Here is a 27,407-nt window from a genome sequence, read left to right as displayed (position 1 = left end):
AATCTATTCACTATGTAGAACTAAAGGTCCTTTTCTATTAAAATATCTCCCTCCCACTTCCTTATCGTCCTTTGCAACTTATGGGAGTTAATATTAGAAATCCTGTCCATGCTATGTCAGGAAGAAGACAGGATGACGAAGCCAGAAAAAGACCTTATTCTTTATTAACATAACACAGACATGGCCCAAAGACAACATCTGCCTTCTTTCATGAACACATCTAATTATGGCAAATTGTTAACACCTTGAAGAGGAGTTTCATAGAAGGGTAAACTTTAACATATGCCATCCTCACATGTAAAACATCCCACACTTCATACTTTTCCAAACATTTGCCCTTTTTTCTGCAACGGTTTATCAAAGACCTTGTTTTGAAAAGGACTTCAGTGGATGCATTTTTTAGTGCTTGCAATTATTTGCCTGTCCAAATAATTCCGTAGAGATGTCAAACTATGTAATCTGGGAATGCAGTTAGGAGATGAGACAGCAAGACCTGCAAAACTGCAAATGCAATTATTTCACCACTCACAACTCAAGCAACTACAACTTAGGTCTTTTGCAAAATCATGCCTTTAGTTTGTTTGGGCACCAAAAGCTGCCTGTCCACATTGCGGCTCGTGCCACTCTTCTCCTTGAGTCCCCACACTGAAGTCACAGTGAATAATTTGACACTATTATTGCCATGGCAACAGCCTGATGTCATGCATATACAAAATTATAATTGACATTCCTGCAGTATCCAACAAAAGGAGGAATGAGAGGAAGAGGGAGAAAACCAGACACAGCGTCAATACTAATGGGGGAAACAGAGTATCACTGGCACTGTAAATATTGCTTTATTCATAAATCTGTCTTCTCCCATTTTTCACCAAGTCAACATTCCTGTGAAGGGCTCCCGTCAAAGCCCACAACACGCACTCGATGCAGAAGGGGCTTCTTCACACGTGCCCGGGTTTGGCCGGAGCCCAGCAGGTGCCCTTCTCCTGCCGGTGCTCTCCTTGGGGAGAGGGCCCCATGCCACAGTCTGAAAGATCTTTGCCACGGAGGTTAGTCTTAAGAATGCACCTTTTAAATGTCACAGGTATGGCCTAAAATAACATAAGACATTATACTGAGTGTTTTTTCCCTCTGAGGATAGTCTTCAGGTGTTCAGCTGGGTTGTAAATCTTTTCTTTCTGTTTTTTTTTGCCAATGTTTCTGAGCCCTCATAGAAAGACACACGCAAACCATTAGGAATAGGATAAAATAACATCTGTTAAATATTTTTTGAACTCGGTGTCTGTAGCAGTTCTCATAAGGGTCTAGAGGCAATACCGAGACGAGGATGGAAACAGCCTTTTATTCTAAATTTCATATGTACATGGAAAGCCGTTTTACACAGTTTTGTAAATTCTGCGTAAAAGAGCTATTGTCATCCAATGTCACTGTGCTTACACTAGTAACAACTTTTTAAACATGGAGTACATTATTAACAACAAAAATCGTTAACAAACAGGCATAAAAGACACAGATACATGTGCTGATATTTCACATATATTCTAGAAACAAGTTGGCGCAAAAATAAAATGTGCCAGTAAAAAAAAATAGGCGTTTTTTTTTTTTAAATCACGCAATACATGATTTTCTTTCTTGCTTTCTCTCTTTCCTTTTTGTACATGATATGCTGAGATCCATTCTCAAGCCTTTTCACATCAAAATTGCAGGCACTTCAGCAACCCAGCTATATTTTTTACAATACATGAAGTTCAGACCAACAAACATAAAAACAGCTGCTGCAAAAGAAATTCTCATATCCCATATGCACATTCAAATATTACTCACTGCTAAAGCAATCTTTTTTGCTTTAGTTATTTTTGGATACTGACATGTTTTCAGGATGATGTGTAACAGTTTGTCTCCACTAATCTCTCATTCATATACCTATATGTTTATTTTTAATGTAGCATCATGATGCAACAATACAGTATACGGAAGCACATGGCAATTGTCCACAAAACTTCACAAATTGTAAAAGGAAGAAATTGTTTTCTTCTCAGTTTTTTGATCCAGATAAAAACTTTGTTTTCTTCTGCTCTTGCTTTAAGCTATCTCCAAAATTTGCCCAAAGAAGGACAACTGCGTATCAGACGACCACGAGATGATACCCTCCCTATTTCTCTTCCTAGACACAACTGTCATATGATCAAATTCATTTAGAAGTAAAGCAAAGCAGAACTCAGTTTGTTTGTTCATAATTTCCCATCTTTAATAAAATAGTAAAATATACTTATCAAGGGCTTGGCTGTGACTGTATAAACAGTCTCTCTCCAGTTTAATGGACTGTGTGTTAAGATTATAAGGCAATTGTAACAGGATTCTCAGGATAGCTGAAAGCTTAATATTGTTTTCCTCATGAGTCAGGATAAAGGCTTTTCTCATAAGCTCAGAGTGGGGAGAGAGAACAAGAGTGCATATGTGCATAATAGGAGAAGGACAGTTTTTCAGCATATAGACACTTAAATATTGATCAACAAAGACTGGTAATGACTCCACCATAAAACATCTTAGAACTGTGACTGCGATCCAGAGTAGAGCTAAGCCTTATCCACTCAAAGAGTGATATGTAACCCTCCTCCTGACCTGACAGAAATAAAAAAAGGACACGTCAATGCTTCCTTCAACCTCAAATTCATTAATTTTATGCCACAAAGCTGCATGTTGGTGTAATAAGTCACTGCAAAGTAAAATACATTACAACAAATCCTAGTAATAAGCCATTGACAACTACTGGACTGGGCTATGGGACACAGTACGCAGGGGTGGTGTTGCTCGCTTCCGCTATGATTGTCAAATGGTGGAACATCCTTCCATGAATTCAACACTTGAGACAGAACGGCAAAGACACAAGGTCCACCAACGCTTTGCCCGTGTTTCTAAAGGCACTGAAACAGACAACGGATATATTCCTTAGTACCATCAGTTTAAAAAGGTTTCAAAATATAAGTCTTTATATGAAAATGTTCCTTATTGCATGATGAGTCGATATTCATTTTCTTCGCCTCAAGAATAAAATGGTCTTCCCTTTTCTGGTGTTTGCAATCTGTTCAGCCTGGCTACCTGAGATGGTGAAGGTGGTACATCTTGCCTGAAAGGACCTTTAGGAGGGGTATAATTAGGGTCCTGGATTTTCTTATATGAGTCATAGTTGCTAGGCCCTTCAGAAGAAGTTTTTTTTTTCAGTTGTTGTTCTTTCCGCCTCTGCTCTTGACGGAGCAGTTCCTGTGTTTCTAGCATCACCCTGGCATTGAAGCCATGTCCCCCCATATAGCCATTCCTTGATCCCTGGTAGCTGGAATATCTGGGATTTTCCTTCGCAGTCTGGAACCCTTCACCAGGGGAATAGCTCTGCTCCCAGGAGTCTTGAGATACAGAACTGGTGTTTTTTCTGCTTTGCCTGGAAAGAAAAATGGAAGAGGCTTTTAAGACAAATGTTCTGGTCCCCTTCCACCGTTTTTGACAACAATCCCTGGAAAGAAGAGTGCTTCTGCAATGCCACCAGGCTTCTCCCAGCTATAGCACTCTTCAGAAATCATGTTCTCTTCTGCCCTGAAAGAGTCATCTTGCCTCTTTTGTTGAGAGAACATTTCTTATAGAGTTGAACTATACTTCTGGGCCTCTCCAGGAGAAATATGCCATGAAAACCCATCCAGCGCTACAACAACCATCATGTTCTTAAGAAAAAAGCACCACAATTCAGTTGCAGACTAGAAAAGACCATACACATTGCTGTGCTTCCTAAGAAGCCAGATAACAGCCAGCACTTGTAAAGTCATTCATGAAAGATTTGAATCTAGACTCACACTTGATTAAAAATGCAACAGGCAGATCTTTAAAACGCTTGCTATAACACTGCACAAGTCAGAAGATAAAGCTCATTATTGACAGGTAGTTGCACAGATGAGAGTTTCTTCCTCCCATTTCCAGAACTAAGGAATTTGGGAGAGCTGACTTTGGGCTGTTTAGAAGTCTGGTTAACAAAGTCCAATGGGAGACAGCTCTCAAGGGTAAGGGGGCGCAGGAGGGATGGTTACTACTCAAAAAGGAAATTCTGGAGGCACAGGAGCGAGCTGTCCCTGTGTGCCGGAAATCGAGCCGCCGGGGTAGAAAACCAGCTTGGATGACAAAGGAGATTTGGGAATATCTCAAAAGAAAAAGGGATGTCTACAAGTCTTGGAAGAATGGGCAGGCATCCAGGAATCAATACAGGAAGGAAGTTAGGACATGTAGGGAGATAATCAGGGAGGCAAAAGCCCAATTGGAACTTAGACTAGCCAGCTCCGTAAGGGACAACAAAAAGTCTTTCTATAAATATGTTAATAACAAAAGGAGGGCTAAAGATCACCTCCAGCCCCTACTGGACTCAGGGGGTACGTTAGTCACTAGGGATGAGGACAAGGCTGAGGTCCTTAATGCCTTCTTTGCCTCAGTCTTTAATAATAAGGTCAGCAGTTCCCAGGTGAGCTGGCCTTCGGTGTCTGAGTGCGGGGAGGGAGAGCAAATCGAAGCTCCTGTGATCCAAGAGGAACGGGTCAAGGATCTGCTCCTTCGGCTGGATGCCCACAAGTCTATGGGGCCTGATGGTATCCACCCGAGAGTCCTGAGAGAGCTGGCGGATGTCATTGCCAAACCCCTGTCCATTATCTTTGGGCAGTCTTGGCTCACTGGGGAAGTTCCGCTGGACTGGAGGCTGGCGGATGTTACCCCCATTTACAAAAAAGGGCGGAAGGAGGATCGGGGGAACTACAGGCCTGTCAGTCTGACCTCGGTGACGGGCAAAGTCATGGAACAGGTTATCTTGAGTGCTATTAATGAGCACATACAGGTTAACCGGGTGATCAGGCCCAGTCAACATGGGTTTATGAAAGGCAGGTCTTGCCAATCAAACCTGATCACCTTCTATGACAGGGTGACCCGCCTGGTTGACGAGGGAAGGGCTGTGGATGTAGTTTTCCTAGACCTCAGTAAAGCCTTTGATACAGTTTCTCATAGTGTTCTGGTTGAGAAACTGGTAACTGCTGGCCTGGATAGGCACACCCTCCTTTGGGTTAAAAACTGGCTGGATGGCCGGGCCCAAAGAGTGGTGGTAAATGGGGCTAAATCCGGCTGGAGGCCGGTCACCAGTGGGGTTCCCCAGGGCTCAGTGCTGGGTCCAGTTCTGTTTAACATCTTTATCAATGACCTGGATGAGGGGATTGAATGTACCCTCAGTAAATTTGCGGACGACACCAAGCTGGGAGGCTGTGTCGATCTGCTCGAGGGTAGGGAGGCCCTTCAGAGGGATTTGAACAGACTGGATCGTTGGGCTGAGGCCAATGGCATGAGCTTTAATAAGGCCAAGTGCAGAGTCCTTCACTTGGGGTATAAAAACCCCAAGCATCGCTATAGGCTTGGGGAGGAGTGGCTGGAGAGCTGCCTGGCGGAGAAGGACCTGGGGGTGTTGGTTGACTACCGGCTTGATATGAGCCAGCAGTGTGCCCAGGTGGCCAAAAAGGCCAATGGGATACTGGCGTGTATCAAGAATAGTGTGACCAGCAGGAACAGGGAAGTGATCCTGCCCCTGTACTCGGCACTGGTGAGGCCGCACCTGGAATATTGTGTCCAGTTTTGGGCCCCTCGCTTTAAGAGAGATATTGAGCTCCTGGAGCGAGTCCAAAGAAGGGTGACTAAACTGGTCAAGGGGCTGGAAAATAAAACTTATGAGGAGCGGCTGAGGGAGTTGGGGCTGTTTAGCCTGGAGAAGAGGAGGCTGAGGGGAGACCTGATTACGGCCTATAAATACTTGAGAAAAGATGGTGGGGAGGTAGGGGAAGGGCTCTTTACATTAGTGATGGGTGATAGAACAAGAGGAAATGGGAATAAGCTTAGTCAGGGGAGATTCAGGTTGGATGTTAGGAAGTATTTCTTCTCTGAAAGGGTTGTCAGCCACTGGAATAGGCTGCCCAGGGAGGTGGTTGAGTCCCCATCCCTGGATGTGTTTAAGAATAGGGTGGATGAGCTACTTGAGGATATGGTTTAATGGGGATTAGGGATGGTTGGACTCGATGATCTCTAAGGTCTTTTCCAACCTAGAAATCTATGAATCTATGAATCTATGAATCTATGAATTTCGTGCTGTCAAGACTGTTTTCCAGTTTGCTATAGCTTTCGTAAAAGAAAAGGCATAGACAACCTTTCTTGCTCATTTTTTTTCTCCATAGGGTAGATAAATAAATCAAATACGTATAGGAATTACAAATTCTTATCTCTTTTCACAATAAATCATCACATTACTTTGAAGACAGATTATGGTTTTGAAATAGCTTTAATTTACTATCAAGCTGCTAGATGCTTTTATGATTTAAAATAAGATTGGTGATGACAAAGTAAAACAATTTTGTGCTGCAGCAAAAGAGATACCCACTTTGAGATTAAAATTAGTGTATGAGAATCAAGCAGTAAACCAAAATATATTGTGACATTAACCAATAAGAAAATCATTTAGTTGTTTATATATGGCTTGGTTTTTCATGTCAACATACATGACTCAACGTGGCCTCATCCAATGAATATGCAGTGGAAAGGAGACCCGGAGAATTTTTCTACCGTTAGTAAAAGCAACAAGCCAGCTAATGTTTTTGCAATCTTCCTTCCACACATATAACTTGAAAAAGACATATCCACCTTATTTCATACTAGATTTTGAGACCTCTGGATAAAAATTGTTATTCAGGATGAATGTAAATTATTAAAGCATAAATTAAAACATAATGTAAATTCTTATGCAAATTTTTGTAGCCGTTCTTGGTATTCAGATACCTAACTTTGCCAAAGAAACAATGTTTCTGAGCCATGTTTTATCACTCCCCGTAACAAGAGCAAATTGAATGAACCTCTGTAGGCTACGAAACTGTCAGGTTTCTGATCCAGAGGAAGATAAATTTTAAGTACTGGAAAATTAACTTGGAGTTAAAGATTGCTTTTACAGTTTCACATGGGATGAGGATGACTAGTTGAACTGATTTAATTTACTGACTGCTTTCTGGTATGTTTTCAAAATTAGTTGGCCCACTTTCACTGTCTTTCTGGGAAGTTTCTTTAAAATTGACTCAAGTTTATTTGCTTTCAGTACTAATCATATAAATGTACAAAGGGGAAAAAAAATGAGGCCCCTAGAGACTATATAAGATGAAAAGCAACAATGCTCAAAAATTAAGCCAGTGCACAGACTTTAATCATTACAAAGCCATAGTTACAACATTAAGCTAGAGACTGAAGTTTCAGAGTAGGCTTTCTTTAAAGATCAGTCACAGAGTTACAAGCAGTTTGTAAAGCTGAAGAACTGGATGTCCCAACTTGTTATAGGAGTATTGTGGTATTTACAGCACTCAACTTTAGCCCAAGGACCTGAAATTCTGTCTGCTCTCAGCACAGCTCAAATACCCAGAGTGCTCAAAGTCATTAAATTATTGTTAATTACTCAGTAACATGCATTGCTAGCAAGCTAGTAATTTCTCATGTTGAAAACTACATTCAGTGAAGTTCTCAGTCACTCTTTTCAAAACAAGCATTTCTATGACCCAAACCATTATTTTCCAAATTTCTTGTAGAATAATTTGCTCCTTACAAGTATTAATTTCTGCCACTGGAACTGCATTACAACTGACTTCCAACTTTTAAACACTGCCAATGATTGAGCAGAACAGGGGAAGTGAGTTTCAAGAATCATAGCTTTAAAACTTAAAACAAACCCTCCAACTTAAAAGCAACACTAGCATCTGTGCTCTTCTGCTTAATCTGTGCACTGCCGGGGCTAGCAAAATTGAAAGAAATCCTCAGGGAAAACAATATGGCACTAATAGGTGTGGTCACTTCAGAAGGACGGTAGCGATAAGAAGCAAAGGGAATATAACGATTTTCAAAATGACAATCTAACAATCTAAGAAACACAGCAACTTTACATTTTCCTTTCCCACCTTCCCAACTTAACAAAAATATTCTACACTGAAAGGTGTTATAGCATGTGAAAATCAGAGAGATCTGTTTTATTTTCAAAGATTTTGGAAAGATAAGAGTTCATGATTAGAACTTTGATTATGAAGCTTCTATTTGTTTCAAAAAAAAAGACTTATGATACACTTGATAAAACACATTTTGTCACAAAAATATATTTTCCACAACGTTTCCCATGGGGCACAAAAAACACTATGTCATTGGAAAAAACAACTAGAATCAAGGGAAATTGACACCAATCTCCAGTGTAAAGGATTCTCCATTCAACCATTGCCACTGATACTTGAAAATGCAAAGACTATTTGCATAATGCTTAACTATGATAGCTATTTAATTTATAATGCAAGTTGGGTAAACTTCTAATAATTCTTGATTGTAAATATCAAGTAAAAGAAATTTTGCCCAAACAGCTCATTAAAAAAAAAAACTAAGACTTTTTAAAATACAGATTTGTTTAGACAAAAAGTGTATTAATTTTCAGTATTTCATTGCTAATGACCAGTAACTTAGAAGAAATATATAAACTGGAAACTTGAAGGCCCCTTGATTTTTTGGATAGCGTTTCTCAGTTCCATATTCTTTTGTTTGAGGTCTTGAGATTTTTTTCCCATTTAATTTTTTTCTCAGTATCAGCATTACAAAGATAGAATTTCTATCCAGTAAGGAACTAGGCAACAGAAAAAAAATAGTCTGACATGTCAAAAGGGGACAACCCATGTCATGCTCAGGAGACTTTTGTAATTGCAGAAAATTGAAGTGGATGGTGTCCCACAAAGAATAGCTTTGTTTTAATGTCTCAATTCTGTTGGGTGCTGAGTGTCATCAAATCCCACTGAAATCAGCTCTGAAGTAATTCTCCTAAAATAAACAGCTACCACATGGTCTCACTTAGGAAATTTTATGCCTCTTCCAAACTGAATACATTCCACCTTATATCAATGCTAAACAAAAGTGTCTGTGCTAAGTACAACATTTTCCTTTCACAAATGAAATTACCTCCAGGCTCATGTACACTGAATAGCTTCAGACAGTTACCGTACCTGGGTAATGAACTGTACTGCCGCTGAGCTTGTTGGAAACTCTCTCTTTCTTCTTGCCGTTGCCGCTGCATTTGAACCTCTACTGACACTGAGTGTCTGCCACTCTGTGAGTACGTCTTGGTGCTCGGCTACAAAACAAAAATGAAAACGTCTTAAACAAAGCAGAAAAACACCCACAAAAGAGCTATCATGTCAATTCCTATTGTACACACACAGTTGTATCTGTTTCAACATGTGGTTCAGGTAGCACTTGCACAATAATTAGGTTAAATTCTGGCCCGTAAGAGTGGTCTGTCCTACAGATTCTGTTTCTGACCTACTGTTTCTGAGATGTATCAAGAAAATACTGATCCAGAATGGGTTGTGAATTTATAGTAAATATGAAAATTAAATTAAGTGGGTGGAAGAGATACTCAGCCATGGTAATGCTAAGTTTTATACTCCACTGAGGATCTGAGGGACGAGAGAGCACAGCAACTCTTTCAAACCTCACCAGTATGCTCGGATGATGCTCTCCCTTAGTGGAGCCATCTGATTTTTCAGCTCTTCCAGACATGCACCGCTTGCTTTTCTGAGAGACAGTGAAACATTTTCTGGTTCAATATGACCAAGTAGATAAATTTACCAAGTCTCTTGTGGGTAATGGGGGATCCTTTATCTCTGAGAAGGATTTTAGATAACATCTTAATGAGGTGACAATTTGAACCTTTGAGGCCACATGAAAATGGACAACCTTTCTGGGAACACAGAGTTTACCAGTCAAGATCTGGCAGAATGGCTGAATTCAAACTTTGGATTACAAAAAAGGTTTACTTTTACAGAGATATCACTTTTCATTTTACATTACTACTTTCTTCAGATTTTGTGATTTCAAGTTGCAAAACAGGGGTGTCACAAAAGTCAAAAAATGTTTTGTGCTTTGTTGTTGTTTTAATAATAAGGTTTCACTTAATAAAGAAACAAAACATTATTTTATCTCCTAAAATTACCAGTTCTATTCAAAACACATAAGTCTAATCACTGGGAGGTTAGGGAGCATAACCACTCAGCTGAGATTGGGACTGAAACAGCTTGTCTCAAATCTGCTCCTGTTAAAGCACTTTTTGCCTTTTTATCTGTGCCTTCCCTCAAAATGAACATCTCTTTTGTTTTTTTGCCATTATAATTTCTGTAGCAGAAAGATATCATAATGGCTGACAAATATCTGAAAGATAAAAGGCTTTTCAAAAGCCTTGTACATTGAAGACAAGTTTCAGAAATGAGAAAGTTGTCATTTGTGACATAAACTTCTCCTTTGTCTTACTATATAGTCAAGTACCTGCAGGTAGCCAGAAACACAATAGATTTGAAACAGGTGTACAACTTTTAGAAACTTCATTTTCAATAACAATACACTTCAGACAGAGCATCAGTGTCAGCTCAGAATTTAACAGATACAATTTGGTGAACAACTGCCTTTCCCGTTACAAGATTACTGTGCAAAAGAATCAGAACGTGAAAGCGTAGACTATAAGTAACAAAGAACTTGTATAAGAGAAGCCTAATGCAACATTGATGTCTACTTCAGAATAGAATACTCTGTAGAAAACTCGGTAAAACTATATTTCTAATGAAAAATGCTTCAAGAATGGTATCATGAAGCAACAAGTTGAGGAAAACAGAATCGTATGTCAGCCTTGTGGGAAACTTTCTTAGAGATGAATAAGCTGTACATATGTATGTCCAAACCAACAACCTCCATGGAGATTTCCTACTATATTAAATAAGGGCAACACATACAGAGCAGCGTTTCAGTTATTGCATATGTCAACATTTCTAACTTTCTTGACTTTATTGAGTCTTTTGACATTTGGTATTTTATTGAAGGGCTCAGCTTATGGAAGCAAGTGATTACCTGAAAATCACAAGATTTATTTGTGAATTCTCTCCAGTGTGGTTATAAGCAGCTTACAGAGAATCAGGGGGAAACTTAGAAGTTCCCATCTCAACTTCTCCATTAGGAATAAAAACATTTAAACCAAGATTTTAGAGTCAATCTCCTCATTTAATGAGTTCCATTTTAACAATGTTGGAAATCTTGCATCTAGTTGGAAAGCACAGTTACGTCATATGTCAGCAAGTAGTTTTCATGGATTAGACACAAAATCAAAATTGTTTTTCTTTATTTGAAAACACAGTTCCACTTTTTTTCAGTTCACTGTAAATATAATAGATGAAAGCATTTTACAGCACAGGGAATGGTTAAATTATCAAACAGGTGGAGCTGGAATTGAACGGCTGCTCAATTTAGGTTTATGCAAGACACTAAACTGCATCATCTAGAAAGCATGAGTGTGAGTACATGCATGCACATGTGCAGAGAGCTGAAGTTACCACAACAGCCTTTATTAAAGAGACGAAGATTTAGAAAGCCCTAATGGACTATGAATGGACTAAGATCAAAATATAGGTTTGAGATTTTTTTATTTACTGCACATAGGAAACAATGGTTAAACAGGCAGGGGCTATCACACCTGTCCACCTGCTGCAGTACATGCCCAGAATGACTGGATCTGAGGAGTCAGGTCTCAATTCTCAGCAGTTCACAAAAAATTTCATTTAATGGACAGGATTTATAATCTGATGGGTCTAAATGCAAACATTTAAAATCCATTATCTGATCTTCTGAAAGTATGAGTACCTGTATGCCCTGATAAATTAAGTGGATTTGCAATACTTAAGTAAGCTGAAAAGTATACTTTAGAGTCTTGTCTGCATATTGTTCTACAATAAGCTATTCATATAATTGAATCTGCTATCTGATCTCAAGCATTCAAAAATATGGCAATGAGACATAAAAATAATTTGTCTGTATGTAATTACATATTCCATAACATAACATATATACACACAGACAGGTACTTTCAACAATCTTCTTAATGAAAAGGCCTCCCTTTCAAACCTTTTCATTAAAAACCTCAGTGATACCATAGTGAATGCTCTTGATATATGGTAATGATGATATAAAGACTTAATATATTCCTTTTTGGTTCCTTAACTTGTTCAGAAAAAATGCAAATGTCCATATAGTGATTTATCTTTTCAATATGTTTTCGATTAAAGAATCTAAACCAAAAATATTTATGTCATAAGTAACCTTAGTCTTCACAAGCTAATTGGTAATTTTGTCTCAATCCCCAAAGTACACTTTTATACATCTATATTTATATAAAATGTACACAGAAAGCCACATCCATATACATGCATACCCTATTTATGTCAGCACAAAATAAAGGTAATTTTAAAAAAATGTTGAACTATTTTCACATCTTTCAAGAGCAACAAAAACCATATATAAGTAATACACATAATACAGTAATTTTAACACCGATATCAACACAAGGCTAAGGACAATTATAACAACCTGAAATCATCCAACAAACGCGGCAACAGCTTGGTCTTCACAATACAGATTGATGAGAACTCTGGCCTTGTTTGCAATGAGATGTATGACAAAGCGCTGACCTTTAAATCAGGATGCGGTCAAGGCCACAATAACAACCAAGGCTGCATTATACAAATAAATGTATGTTCATGTCTTTCACAAGGCATTTAAGTGGCAATGATAGTTATGGCATTCAGCATTGTTAAACAATATTCCGCATGTAAAACTGTGCTTTAAGATACCTGATATTACACAGCTCTCTTCTCAAAGAGGCATTAATTTGAAACCAGGGCTGCAAAGTTAAAAGTTTCTATGGATTTCTCACTTTGCACAAGCAATATTTTATCATTGCACAGAGAGCGTACCCCAATGGATCATGTTGCACTGGTCACTATCAGCAGTAAAGGGGGACATGTTTTAGGGATAAAGGTCCTTCCTCTCTTTCCTAGCTACACCAGTGATGCCCACGCAGTTTCCTTCCCCACAGAGTGGCATTTCTGCTCACGGAGGGTAACTGCACGACAGCAGCATGGATACTCCAGGACTGGCACAGATCAAAGTTGCCACAGAATTAGAGAGAGGAGATCATGGGGGAGATCCAAGTCACTGAGTTTGCAGGGAGATCCAACCAGTTCAGGTGACACGAGATCCATCAGTTGAGGTGACATACCTATCTCACAGCCTACTGTCATGAGGAGGAGCTGGGAGAAATTCTTACTCAAACTCATAGAACTCCTTCGTGCTGATAAAGAAATGATTAATAGGAAGATTAGTAAAGGAACAAGTCCCTGAGCACTTTCCTAGTTTTGAAAAAAGACGATTATTTAATAGTAAAATACATGTGCTATTTTTTTTTCCAGATTAAGCTCTTTGTTTAATAAGAAGTTTCAACTTCACCTGGGAAGCTGGTAGACACAAGGCCCTCAAAAAGTCTGTGGTTCTTGTAGTTCAGCACCAGTTAGAAATAGATAAGATTAAACGACCTTGCCTGCTTTATGTGTAAATGTACTTGGCACAGACGACAGACAATCCAGTAACTGGGTGTATCAAAATGATAAAAAACATTCAATGGTTCCGGGAGATGTCCTTGAAAACTATTTTTACTTCCATCTTTTTGTTTATGTTGCTATGGTGAACAGAACATATAGCTATATTTCTTTTAAAAACTGCCAACAGGTGTCTGTATTAATTAAAATACCATATAACAAGAAAATCCCATCCCTTTGTGTATCTTGCTACAGTGTACATGTAGGAAGCTGAATGGCATGGTATGAGACTAAGATTTCCATTCTGTGTACAGCAGCAGCAAACTACTTAGAGAGCCCTGAAATTCTGCCTGGTGTATTTACATGCACTGCATGCCTGTGAGCTATAAATATGCTTGTTTACAACCCAAAATTATTTTATTTCTTTTAAAAATCTTCTATCTTCATATTCTGTTTCATACAAATTATTAGATTGAAACTAGTGGGGGAAAAAGTTTCAAATATAGAATTTTGAAGTCAGAGTCTAAATCTTGGCAAGAACTTGTTGGTATTTCATGAAATCCTTCACAGGTTTGGAGCAGAATGGATATTTACTACACAATTGGAGAGAAATTACCTGTGGAGAGGCTGCCCTGTATAACTTCGGTTTCCTTTCTGAAACAGATTGGGGTAGCAGAAACAGTAATTTGGCTCCTAATGTATTTTTTGTCTACTGCAATGCTCCATGAGATATTGCCTAATATCTTGAATAAAATATCCAGAAAGAGACTCTTGAGATGGATTCCTAAGAGAAAGATTTAGTATACTACTTTTCTTTCTCACTAATGTGTTAGGTAATTCTACATAATTTATAACCTGATATAAACTTTAAAATGGTTATTTTGAATATAGTCTGTTATTCATTTTTCCAGGTAAAATTTATATGTTACAGTTGAAGTTACTGTGACAAAAATCAGGTTTTTGTTTTTCTAAAAGAATTTTAAATTATTTAGAATTCAATAGATCAAGGACTTGAATATAGGGATAAGAAACAAGTATTATAAACAGATAAAAAAGATATTTTTTTTCTTTAAATCTGTCTTAGAGACAAGATCTACACATTAACAAAGAGCAGAAAAGGCAAACACAGTCCCTAAATTTTCTGAGCATTTATCTATCAGGCCATGCCCAAGTATGTTATTAGGATCTCTGGAGCCTTTCCTCTATAAAAATCATGCAGTTATTTACCTTTCACAAATTTGTGCACATAATTAAAGCTATACTCAAGACGAGTCAGGTAGTATATTTATTTTGACTCAGTTAGTTGTTATCTTTAGGAAAAAAAACCACTTTTTATTTGACTCCTAAATATTTAAAGTGGAGTTTACTCAGCTGCTCTCTTGATGTCAATTTTCTTCCACCATCCAAAGAGATATGGGATGACTGGAGAACAATACATCTAATGTATTTCTGAATGGAATTTGCCACTTTCCATTTTTAGAACTGATTTTTTTTAATTAAAGATGAAGAAATAAACTACCAACTTTTATACCTCCTGCATCTTTGTGTTTTTTTTTTTTTTTTTATCTGTATTTCTGTGTTTCTACAAACAAGACTGGCAAGTGGTTGTAGTGTTTTCAATGGGTTTAATGCGCTCCTTTTTTTTTTTAATGGGATTATTCACCCCCATGACATTTAGGACTATAATGCTGTGGGTTTTTTTATTCAAGGCGGGGATCTGTTAATTTGCCTGTGACTAGGCAAAAATACAAGATATGGAACAAATTGCAACCAAAATCCCCTAAACCCAGGACTGGTGCAAGCAAGGATACGCCTCAGCAGACCCAATACTACCCAGAAAAGAACAAAAACTAGACACTCAACTTTGGTACCGAACAGAAAAATCAGTCCCAGAAGAATACTGTATTGGTATAAAAATGTCATAGCAACAGCAAGAGCCTTAAATATTAGCAGGCATACTGTGATTCCATGCAATTCCACATGCCCAGATACACATTTCTGCAAACTCTGACTGGAATTAACACCAGCAAGATTAAAACGGATTAATCATATTTTACAGTATTTTTCTTTTTTTTTTTTCCCTCATGTAACATTAGGCATATGGTATTGCCCTTGAAACCCTCTTCTATCTTGTTTTTTGAAACAAAAAATAAAAAAGCTATGTAAGAGAAAAAAATTACAATGCCTGAGAAAGTTATCTTAAAATAAACAAATGAGAAAACCTTTTCCATAAAGCTTTGACTCAACTGCAGAATTAGTGGGTTTTAGAGATGGCTCAACGTTGCGACAGTTAGTCGGTTATTAAACCCTAACAGCATGTCATTCAAATGGCCTTGAGCAGAAATGTTACACTGTTTGAGAGACAGCGTCATCTCATTCCAGCACTATCACTTTTGGTGTCTGTTAAGCTGCCTGATGCTGTACAAGCACTCACAGGCAATCAAGTATTTTGTTTACTGGCAGGGCAAACACAGCCAGGCAAGAAGTCCAGCTGCGTCAGATTGCCCATCCACAGAGAAATAACCTTCACCCGATGGGCACGGCCAGAAAGGGACGGGCTCAGGCACCGGTTTCTCTGTCACGGCTATCGTCCAGAGTCAGCATGATGTAGCGCTCCATGGTACGGAGATCTGCCTCCAACCCATGGAGGAGACTGAACGTATTTGTCACAGGTAACCCGACTTCAGTGTCACAGACCCTTAAGAGTCCGGGATGGACCAGAGTTGGTGACATTCACAGGATCATTTTGACAACATATTAGTGGGTTTCTGAGCTATTGAGTTTCTCTGAATATCCTCAGAGCTGCCAGGTTTCCCCTCAGTATCCATTACTTCCACTGCAAACTTTGTGTTCATTTACACTTCCTTAAAGTAACCAAGAGCCTCACATCACATCAGCACTTTGTTCCCTATCCTCAACTCTCCCATCAACTTGCTAATGAGAAACGTTAAACTACTTATCACCTCACAGCACACACTTCGGTGGATGTTTTTTTTTTTTCTCTCTTTCTATCCAAACCAGGCCAGAATTGGCTGCTGTCATGCGGCTCAGAGGCTTCTCTGGTTGTAAAGCCTTCAGTTTATGTAGGCTGCACAACCCATCTCCTCTGCTGAGAACACACTTTTCAACATCAGTCCACATACAGGTGCACTTTTCACTGCTGTGGTTTGTAACCACAGCGTACAGATGGAGAAGACTGAAAAGAAGTTGATGGCTGTATCTGAGTATTCTCCTGCATATAAACCATTTTTGCATTTTTTTTGTGTCACTGGTATTTAATAATACATCTGGATCTGTTTTGAGAGGGTGTCTTAACAAAGTCCATCATTTTAGACTAATATGTTAAAGTAACACACACTCTGTAAGAAAGAGGGTTATGGCTCCTTAACACCGAAATGACTGTGAACTGCTGAAATGGATGAGATCATTGCTCTATCCTTTCCAAGCATTGTGATCTTGAAAGGCTGGAGTACATGATGGAAAAAAAAATAAATTAAAAAATACTCTGGGTCAATTTTTTTTTAAGTACATATGTAAAATAAAACATTTGGTCACCTATGTATTTAACAACAGAGCAGATCCTACAAAAAAAACAATAAGCTTCAGAATTAATATTAATACATTAAACTGAATTAGTCACTTTGAGCTCATTTGCATGATCTGTAGGAGCGGTGTAACAGGGAGATCCCGTTGTTTGAATAAGAGAAAAGGAAAGGTCAATGTTCTGACCCACAATTTAGGAATTATTCCATTCCTAAGGTAATCAGCCTGTCATCCAAATAATTCCCTCCTTGCTCATTACAAGAAACTATAATAAAAGCCAAGTTGCCTGTCTAAAGTTGCTATGGCACTTAGATATACAACAATTTGGCCCATGACCTTCAGTAGTTAAGTTCCCAAGTCTTCAAGAGTGCAAGTTTTTCTCATACACAATTTTTCCCAAGAATGTTGCTCAAATCTCTCATTTGGAGACTAAACAGCAGTTGATATGCATAATGGAAAGTACCGTCCAACACCCAGTCCCTTTCACCCAAAAACTGCTACACTATAACTGTGATGATCTATCACATTGTCTTCACCACACCAAATTGAAAACATCTGGTCATTAAAAAAAATGTTTCTTTTATTTGATCAATTTCAGAGAAGGTTAGAGGTTTTCTAACACAGGAAAAAGAGAAGTCCACATCCTGATACAGTATGTTAAGCAGTGTTAGGTCATTTAGGGATACATTTACCTTTGTTCCTCTCCATGCTACTGCCAAAAATACCACAGGTTCAGACTGGTGAGTTTAAGATGGACAAGGACACAAAGACCCAACGAAAGTCAAAATTCTTCTATATCCACCACCAATAGGCAACAAAAGATGTCATATGCATTATGACGTTTCCTAGGCTGTTCTCAATGACTTCATACACACAGATGCTGACGTTCGGCTATTTCGACCTTGGTCTCGTGTGCATCACAATGCTAAGTAACAATAACTCATCACCTACACCTGCTTCGGAGGAAGCTGTGAGAGATTCTGCTGCTGTCATCATAAAGCTCCTGCTGTTTTGGCAATGCTAGCAAATTGTCCACCATCTTCATTGAGGAATTTTAAACAAAAATAAAATAAAATATTTGCCCCATATTTAAAAGATCCTAATTTAGGATACGTAATTGAATTAAAAAGCAACACTGATTCATTCAATTATGTTAAACAGGATAAGCATATGGATTTACATGAATGTGTCACATTGCTAGATCAGATTGAACAGGATTTAAATGATCAATTAGGACATATATTTTGAGACAGAATCGTCTCAGCTAAAGTAAGTGGCAAAGGGGTATTATTGTGAACCATGCTATCATGCGTATCTCCTTTTTTACTGTGAAAATACATAGCTCTTCCTCTTATGAAAAAGAACTAATCACAGTGATATTGCTTCAGAGAAAATACCATTTACAAGGTTACATGTTCTCTCTAAACTATTCATTGTTAGTATGTGTTTTATTCTGATTTTCCTAGAAAATTTCAGAAAATTGATATTGCCTTGAGGCAAAAAAATTCAAGTAGTAACTCACAGAGTCGAGGATCTAAACGAGAGCAAATTACACTATTTGCACAGAGGACAGATGACTGAATAGGTTTAAAAATGAAATAACATCAGAGAACCAAAAATGGGATGAGAGAAAATGCAGAAGTCTGGAGGCAGAGGACCCTGCGTCCTTATCGTTTTGCTCCCGACCAGCCTGAGGACAGCAGGAGTCAGCCAACCTTTCCAGATTTGATGGACTCTGTACACTTACCCATGGCTGCTCAAAACTGTAAGTACGCCTCCTGTCTTCCACATCCTCATCTTGCTTTGCTTGCTGAAACTCTTGTCTCAGGCGCTGTATCCGGTCGTGATTGTTAGGGGTTGATCTGTTGCTAAAAGAAAGAGGATGGAAATGAACAATATACTTGGGAGCTGCCATGTGTGACTGTAATTTCTTAGCATGGGACTCCTACTACAGACTTAAAAACAATTTCCAAGCACTTAGTACAAAGATCTTTAGTTTTGTAAAGATGATTAATGCTGTTTGGCTTACAAAGAAACTTCAGATGGTGTAAGGATAAGAAGAATGAGGCCAACAAAAGTTACTGGCTAGTGCATGTTACGTGCACCAGTGTCAGACTTAACATTAAGGGAAATTAAAAGAAAAGTCCTAATGATCTCTGCTACTGAATAAACATGAAACATACTTTTTCCCAATCAATAAATGGTAGTACTGTCAGATCTTTGTTCTCATCAAATTCATTACAGTGTCTGAAGGTCCCACCGATATAAAATTTGATTATTTTCCCCAATCAATAAAAGCCTGTCATCCCTTAGTTCTGTTTTTAACAAGTCTTTTAAACTGATCAGTCTGAAAGCATTAAAAGACTTGGGGGCCAGTAAAAAGCAATCCATTTGACAGTGCCGTGCACAGGATGGCACTGGGGCAGCCGACTGGTGCTGGCTGACGCCCTGTGGACGCCAGTGAGCTGGGGAGGGCTCAGCCCCAGGGGTACCACTGTGTACCAGCACACCCACAACCTTGAATTCTTCAAACCCATCAGCTTTTCCACAATGCCTATCGCAGATAATCCCCTCTCCACAGTGCAGGTTTATGTGAAACCATAATGAAATATGCACAGGAATGGCTTATTTCACGGGGCAGAGGGAAAGTGGATATTTATTAATCTCGTTGCCATTTTTCCAGCTGTGCAGCTCCCACCTGACCCCTACAACCTCCACTGTATTTCAGACTTGTTAGTGTGGGAATCACAGGAAGCCTGACAAACAAATATGTTATATCAAGACTAACCAGAAGCATTTTAATCTCTTATTACAGCCTTCTTAAGCTCTGCATTTCATTGTTTATTTCAAAAGAGCTGATGAGGAATGGTCAGCTATGACTTTGTTTTCAAAGAGAAATCTGCAGGGAGACAACAGAAAGCAATTCCATAGATTCCTGTTCCTGGACACAGAGTACAATAAAACACAGTGAATTTGTATCCCATGTCTTCTCTCATATGAAAAAGAGATGATTTTGGAGTCCGTTTGTGATTGTTTTCCATGTCTTTGGGACTGGTAGGTGCAGTGGATTGGAGGCCATATGTGTTTGAGACGTTACCTTCCACTCTTTTCAGTGCCATTAATGGAGTTTATGGATGCTTCAGTGGCCAAAACAGAAAAATTAGCACAGTTCTCTCAATGGCTAATTTTGAAGACGTTTGTTTTTTTTTTGTTGTTGTTGTTTTGTTGTTGTTGTTGTTGTTGTTGTTGTTTTTTTTTCTTTGAAACTAAAGGCAAAGAAATGGAAGGAATTTAGGGAAGGAATTTAGGTATTTGCAAATGGGAGCTTTAAGAAAGCCTTTATTGTAGGGTAGGTTCAACTTCTATGTGCCACTTTGAAAAGTACAATTAAAAGAAAGCTTATTTGGAACAAGTGAAAATGAATGTGGCATTTGCAAAATTTCCACTTCATTGTAGGTGTGTTGCTAATTCTATTTCCTTAATTCAACTAATTTGGTGAAACAGTTTATCTCCATTTGCAGTTGCATGTTATGTAATTTTTTTCTTATTGTCAAATTCTGCCCAGCTTTACTATACAATCACTTGGGTTTTTTTCCCCGTGCACTGCTATACACTGCACATTTTAAATGCAATCATCATAATCCAGTAAAAGACATACAAAATACTTTTCAATGGTCTATTGATTTTTAAAACTGGTGTCGTTAACCTAACAAACAAGTAGTCCAATACTTTCTACATGGACAGTGATTTCTGTAAAGATAAATTGCACTTAAATGTAGTAAAACAGTTTGAGTATTAGTATTTCAGATATAAGAACATATGTTTGAAAAAGAAATGTCATTGCATTTGGAGCAAAATTAATAGAAGAGACTTGAAGTACTCAAGATGATTGGTAAATAATCAGCCTTCCTTAACAAGGTTGCTTCAAACTCTAAGGGATCACAGTGCAAAAGTGACCCTGGAGCAGTTATCTAATGGCAAAGAGAAACAGAAGGTAAACCCCAAAAGTATTGAACTAAATCCTGTGCACTATAAGGAACAGTACACACTCTACCAGCCCAAAATGGCTACTGGGAGATTATTACAGATCTGAGGATTGCCTGCACATTTTGTGATTGTTATCCATTAAAACAATTACACCATAGAGGAACAGCAAGCAAATGCACAGTGTCCATAACATGAAACCAAAATAGACATTTCCTCCTGAACAGCAAATGCACTGAATTAGACACCCTTATATACTTCAGAGATGGAACACAAAGGACAAGGAGGATCCTGGGATTTTATGATTAAGTTGTCTCCAGACCTAAGAACTTATTCTAATGACAAAAAGAAAAAGAAAAGGAAAAAGAAAAGAAAAAAAAAGAAAAAGAAAAAGAAAAAGAAAAAGAAAAGAAAAGAAAAAGAAAAAGAAAAAGAAAAAGAAAAAGAAAAAGAAAAAGAAAAAGAGAAAAGAAAAGAAAAAGAAAAGAAAAAAGAAAAAGAAAAAAGAAAAAGAAAAAAGAAAAAGAAAAAGAAAGACAAAGAAAAAAAAGTCAAGATGATTTAAGAAAAGTTATTCAAAGTTATTAAAAGATTTGATAATGGCAGAGAAGATAAATCTTTTAACAATATTTCTATTTTATCTGAAAAGCAAGGGACATGACCCAAATTTAGAAAATTGCAAAAGTAGTGAATATAAAAAGAACTATTTTATGAAAAGAAAGAGCTAAATTAAAAGACAAAACCACTTCTGTATCTACTCAAATTTCTTTTTCTTTGTGCTCAAAAAGTCTATGAGACACAGAAAGTGAGGTCAAACCAGAGCTTTTACAATAATAATATAAAGAATTAAACATTTTTATTTAGAAAAGGAAAAGGGAAAAGGCAGGCAGCTAAGGAGGTGCTCAGATACTTTTAAGAAAAGATTATTTGAGGGTTTAGACTATATCTCAGGTTGGCTTCCTTTCATTTCCATTTGCTTCTCAACCTTGTTCTGATTCTCTAGATTACATTATTCAGCTGCCCTAACTTTCGCACCAGCAGAGGCTTCCACATCTCCATCCTGGCCTGCCATGCTGTTCTCCCTTTTCTTTTCATGCCTCTCTTCATCCAGGTAATTTTATCATCAGTGCTTTTTTGCTTTGATTTTATATCTCCCAGTGCACTCAGAGAACACTTGGTAAGCCCACTTGGTGTCTCATTGAACTCCCAGCCAACAATTAATACTTCCATAAGTAGGGAAATGCAAAAATCCTAATCACAATAAAAAATGTCAGACATAAAATTTTGGAGTCAAAAGTGCAAAACTAACTTCATTCCTTTCCAGGTCCTGAGAGGTTCTGTTTTATCTAGAACTCTCTATGTAAGTCACATCGTTATCCTTTGGGACAGATCTAAACAAATTATATCCAGTGTAAAGAGTCCATAGCCAGTCTAAAGCAAAACGAATTTTGACTTATTGGATTAACTCATCCAAGAGAGGTAGGGTCATATCAACAGACTACTAGGATGCAGGGCTGCAGGTGTTCCAGCTGCTTAAATTCTCATTTGACTTTTGCAGATGTACGGTGCAAGTCACTGAAAGTTTAACTAAATGAACCACGTTTTGTTTGAGTTTTTCATTCAAATGAGTTGACAATCTGAAGGCAAACTCACCACAAAGAATTCAAGACTACCAGTATGAAGGAAGGAGTTTAACCTGAAAAAACCACAAAATTTATTGAAGATTTGACCTATGCTAGCTTTAAACTTCTTAACAGAATGGGAATTACAACTCTCTACAGTAACCACAGCTTGCCCAGACAGCCTTTCCCTATGCCTATTTAATAAGCGGATGGCAGTGAATGTAACAGAAGACAATTAGCACCTCCTAGCATCGGATGCAAGTGATACTTTTCTTTTAAAGTGCTCTCATTATTAAATGTTCTTAATAGAAATAAAAATCAAGGAAAGGCTTTTAGGGCCAAAGTTAACTTGGGTTGCAAAGCGGCTGGGCTTCCTTGTATCGCATCTCTACTTGGCACCCTATTGCCTTCCATCTGCAGATGGCACATTTCACAATCAGCTATTTTGTGAGCGCTGCTTTAAAACACACAACCACCAGCACGGACTAAAAATGCAACTGTAAGCAAGGCTTAGATAGGCCAGAGCTGTCACATATTTCCAGAAACAAGCAGCCGCAGCAATGACCATCAGAGTCTCAGATCATTAAGCAATGTCTCAGTGTGATGTCATGCACTGATGTACAGAGTTGTAATCCTTTCAAAACAGACAGATTTTCAGTGTGATAAAGTAGATACAAAAATGCCTCTGAACTGGGATGACTAAAGCTTTGGAAAAAAAATACTGGCCTGAAAAACACGGAAAAGGGTCTTAACAACATCACCAGGCAGATGCAACATGACTAGAATAACCAAAAGGTTAGTAAACAAACAGTGTTCTTTACACCTTGAAATCTTTTAACACAGATTTTGATCTGCCAGGGACTCACTGGCCTGACCAGCTGCTTAGATCTCTGGATAGCAGTCATAAAACACAGACGGGTCTTATTTACTTCAAGCTGGCAAATAAACTATCACCTATTTGTATAAAATAAATTCCTTTCTATTTTGATAGGTTACTCGCATCATACTAAAAATAGAGAGCTGCATTTGAATCTACCTGTGTCTAATGGTAGAGAGAAACAGAAAAAGGGTTTATTTCCAACTGATTGTGCATCAACGATGTCCTTGCTCTAGTGGTGTGCAAGTGTCTGCAAATTGTGCCCTTCCTTCACGGCTTGAGCAGGATGAAAACAGCCCAACAGAAAGCAGAGGTGATAATCTAACATAAAAGCTTCTGCTACATTGAACTCGAGCACCCTCTCGCCACGCTGCTTACGCCAAGCAGATGGGTTTGTCTGTTTCGGATGGCCCTTGAGGGTGGATAAGCAGAAGCTGTCAAGTTGTTGCAAAAGCCACAGACGTAAAACGAAATGAAAGTATGCCCTTTACCAGGCTTAAAGTTAGCACCATACTCCAATGCAAGCTCTGCTGGTCTGTTCACTTTAAACAGATTTGTTAATTGTTGGTGTCACCAACGACCGTGCCTGCACACCGCAGGGCTGATGACGGCTGGGCAGTGGCTGAGACTGCACTGTCTCCTGCCTGCCGCCAGCTTGCCAGAGCAGGTTGGTCTTTTCCCATTATATTGGTTTATGGTTTATTTTTTTAAATTAGTGTAACTAGTTTGGTTGATCCCCTCCTTCCAGTGCGCCCTATGCGTGGTCCTTCTCTGGGATACCAGGGAATAGATTTTCCATGAACACAGGGATTTTAACACAAGTGGGCATGGTACACAAAGAGGAGCAACCACAGCCGGGGTCATACAAAAATGCTGTTGCGTGGTTACAGAATTACTATAGCCCGCTGAGAAAAAAGTCAGCTGAGCAAGAGACCAAATTTGTTAGATTACAAATGTATTTGTAACACGATGCAGTTGTCATCTGGAAGGAGGCATAGAAAGTGTCCTGGTTTTGACTGGGACAGGGTTAGTTCTTCTTTTTAACAGCTAGAAGAGCTCTGTGTTTTGAATTTAGTCTGGGATTGTTATGAGAAGAATATTGACAGCAGACTGATGTTTTAGATGGTCCTGAGACATTGAGGACCTTTCAGCCTTCTGCGTTTTTGCGAGTGTGCAGGAGCACAACAGGCTTGGGGGGAGCAAGGCTGGGACAAAGGGCCCACAACTGCCCTTGTGATTTGAACTTAAATTGAGGATTGAGGGTCAAATTGGCCAATAGAGTATTCCATATCACACAACATCATGCCCAGTATATAGATGAGGGTTGACTGGGAAGGAACTCTTGTGGTCTTTTGAGGACTCTCTTGGATTCTCAGAGTTCTCTTTCTCTTTCTCTCTCTCTTTTCAGGCCTCTTACTTGTCCAGGATTGTGCTGTCAGGACTTATCTGTTGTGGGATCATTTGCCCAGAAGGTACGGGCGTTGGTCACTGGGTGGTGAGCAGTTATACTGTGCATCACTTGTTTGTATATATTATTTTTTATATATATTAATATAATATTGTTATTATTGCTTTTAATTTTATGTTATTATTGAACTGTTCTTATCTCAATCCATGAGTCTCCTTCCCTTTTCCTCTTTAATTCTCTTCCTCATTCCCCAGGGGTGGGCGAGGGGAAGTGAGTGGCTACATGACATTTAGTTGCCGGCTGGACTAAACCACTACAGAAAGGTTTACACTACAATACTTTTGTTTTTCTTCAGTGTCAAAGAATTTGTTGAGAATAAGGCATTAAAAGGTGGGGAAGAGGTGTAAAAAACCCAAAAATGTATCAATTACAAAACTGCAAATAAAAATAGCTTCTCTGCACAAGCTTCATTAAGTTTTATCAGCTAGTATCTTGGGGTTTTACACTCAAACCACAGGTCATAAATTCACAGTAAATCCCCCATATGTTCACCAAACACCTGAATTCAATTTTTCTTCTAGTTGTAAGAAACAAAATGTGCTGCTCAAATTAATTATGCATGCAAAGTTAGTTTCTAACAAGGGCAGCTTCTTGCACGCTGAAGGGTATACATCCTATCCGAATTTTTTCCCCCAGATCTCTTTCAATCTCGGCTTATTTCTACTGTGCATAAGGTTATAAAAATCCTTCTCTCTTGCCATTTCATTTTTGCTAAATGAACACAGAGCATTATATATCCTTTAAAGTCTGCATTTTTTTAAGGCAGCTAAATTCAGGGATTGGCTTAATGCGACAGGCAAGATCTAACATGTTATGGTACACATACCTACACACTTCAGAGTATAATTCCATCAAAACAAGGATTTAAAACCTAGGATTTATGTCGATACGTATGCATGTGAAATCAGCTCATTGGGAAGTTTTATGTCATTCCCAGTTTACCTTCACAGTGGTAGTCATCATCTCCAATACCACAAAGTTACACAAGTCCCCAAACACACTTGCTTTCTGCAGTGAATGAAATTGCTTTCCAAATTTTAACATTGCAATTTGTTGATCATTTCACACCAATTTCAATTGAGTGAATCATTAAAAATCAAAACCATACATCTCTATTCTCTGGGTAAAAGGTAATCTCAAATGCTCTTAATTCAGCACTTGCTTCTGACGCAATGGCCATAAACAACGCAGAGAGCTGGAGCTGATCGGGAGGTCACTTCACCGCAACAGTCTCTTCAAACTCTCCAGACTAGATTTCACTCCGAGTCCCTCTGTGGCCCTAATGCAGCAGGGCCATCATTTTACAACCAGTGAAATCTGAAGAATGCACCCAAGACCCTTTTATTGCCACCATCACTCTTCCTTATTAGCCTGTCAGAGTCTGCACACCGGAGACAGAAATCCAGACTTACTTTTCAGAGGAATTCCTCTACTAAAAAACAAAGCAGAGATTTTAAGAGCTTGCTACAAACATCTGAAAACAGATACTCAGCTACTGGGTACTATCACGCAGCCTAAGCTTTACTTTGGAGCTGTTAAATTTTGCAGATATAAGCCAAGCCAATTTTCAGCCACATACAACTTGTTACAGTCATCGTCACCGGTATCGCATTTTTTGAGTCAAAAAAAAAAAGGGGGGGAAAAAGAGAACACTACATGTAACCTAAAAGAAAATACACGACATCTAACTGTGAATTTCTTATGAAGGTGTTAAGAAAATGGAAGAAATAATACACATACAAAGATTTAATAAATCATGGGAAAAGAAAATGAAACAAAAATACTGGTGATCAAGCAAAGGAGAAATTTGCATTTTTGATTCTAAATGAAATACAAAATTACTTCAAACACAGGCAGGGAGAAGCAGGCTCTGGCCTTCTAAGCATCTTCCTATCCTAACTGGAACAGACAATGATGGCTCCGGTGCTGTTAGGTTTGATGAACATCCACAATTAGGCATCACAGGCTATTTTGTGTCAACGTGAGGAGGATTGCCTGGCACAGTGATACAAAGACATTTAACAAAGACCACAGAGAAGAAATCCTCCCCTGGACCTAGCTGGTCATTCCTGTGCCAGCAGAAGGGATTGTCGGAGACATCCCTAGTGGGCTTCAAGCCATGTCAGCCTTCGCCTCTCTTCAAGCTAATCCAGCTGCTTTGCTGGAAGCTATTTAGTGAGAGTTTCCTCTCATCTCCTTTCTGGATGAAACGTGGGGCAGAAATCTTCAGCAGAGGGGCAGAAACAAGCAGCTAGGGAGCAGTCACTTCTTCAAGCATGGCAGCTAGTTGCAAAAAGGAACATCTGTCCATAGCCAACACCACCTGTGTAGTGTGAATGTCGTCAGGAAGCTACAGCCCAGCTCACTCCAGCACACCTTACACCACTCTAATACTGCAGTGCGGTGACACTACACTTTACACTACAAAATCTGCC

The 27,407-nt window shown here is 38.6% G+C and overlaps 1 protein-coding gene across 8 annotated transcripts in view; it reads right to left on the bottom strand.

Annotated features, from left to right (window-relative positions):
• Positions 1-3,039: 3,039 nt before the first annotated feature.
• The window catches only part of PARD3 (par-3 family cell polarity regulator), a 479,965-nt gene continuing 455,597 nt past the window's right edge, over positions 3,040-27,407 (bottom strand). For all 8 annotated transcript variants that reach the window (XM_086614468.1, XM_086614472.1, XM_086614469.1 and 5 more), the window contains 3 exons: positions 18,769-18,889; positions 9,069-9,196; positions 3,040-3,433 (listed from right to left, as the gene is read on the bottom strand). In XM_086614468.1, the coding sequence (XP_086470594.1) occupies positions 3,040-3,433; positions 9,069-9,196; positions 18,769-18,889 (643 nt within the window). The remainder of the gene's footprint in view (positions 3,434-9,068; positions 9,197-18,768; positions 18,890-27,407) is intronic.

This window comes from Tauraco erythrolophus, chromosome 7 (genome assembly GCF_009769465.1).
Source record: "Tauraco erythrolophus isolate bTauEry1 chromosome 7, bTauEry1.pri, whole genome shotgun sequence".
NCBI classification, from domain to species: Eukaryota; Metazoa; Chordata; class Aves; order Musophagiformes; family Musophagidae; genus Tauraco; species Tauraco erythrolophus.
Note: the sequence above shows the minus strand (reverse complement) of the source record. Positions and strands in the feature narration are given on the sequence as shown.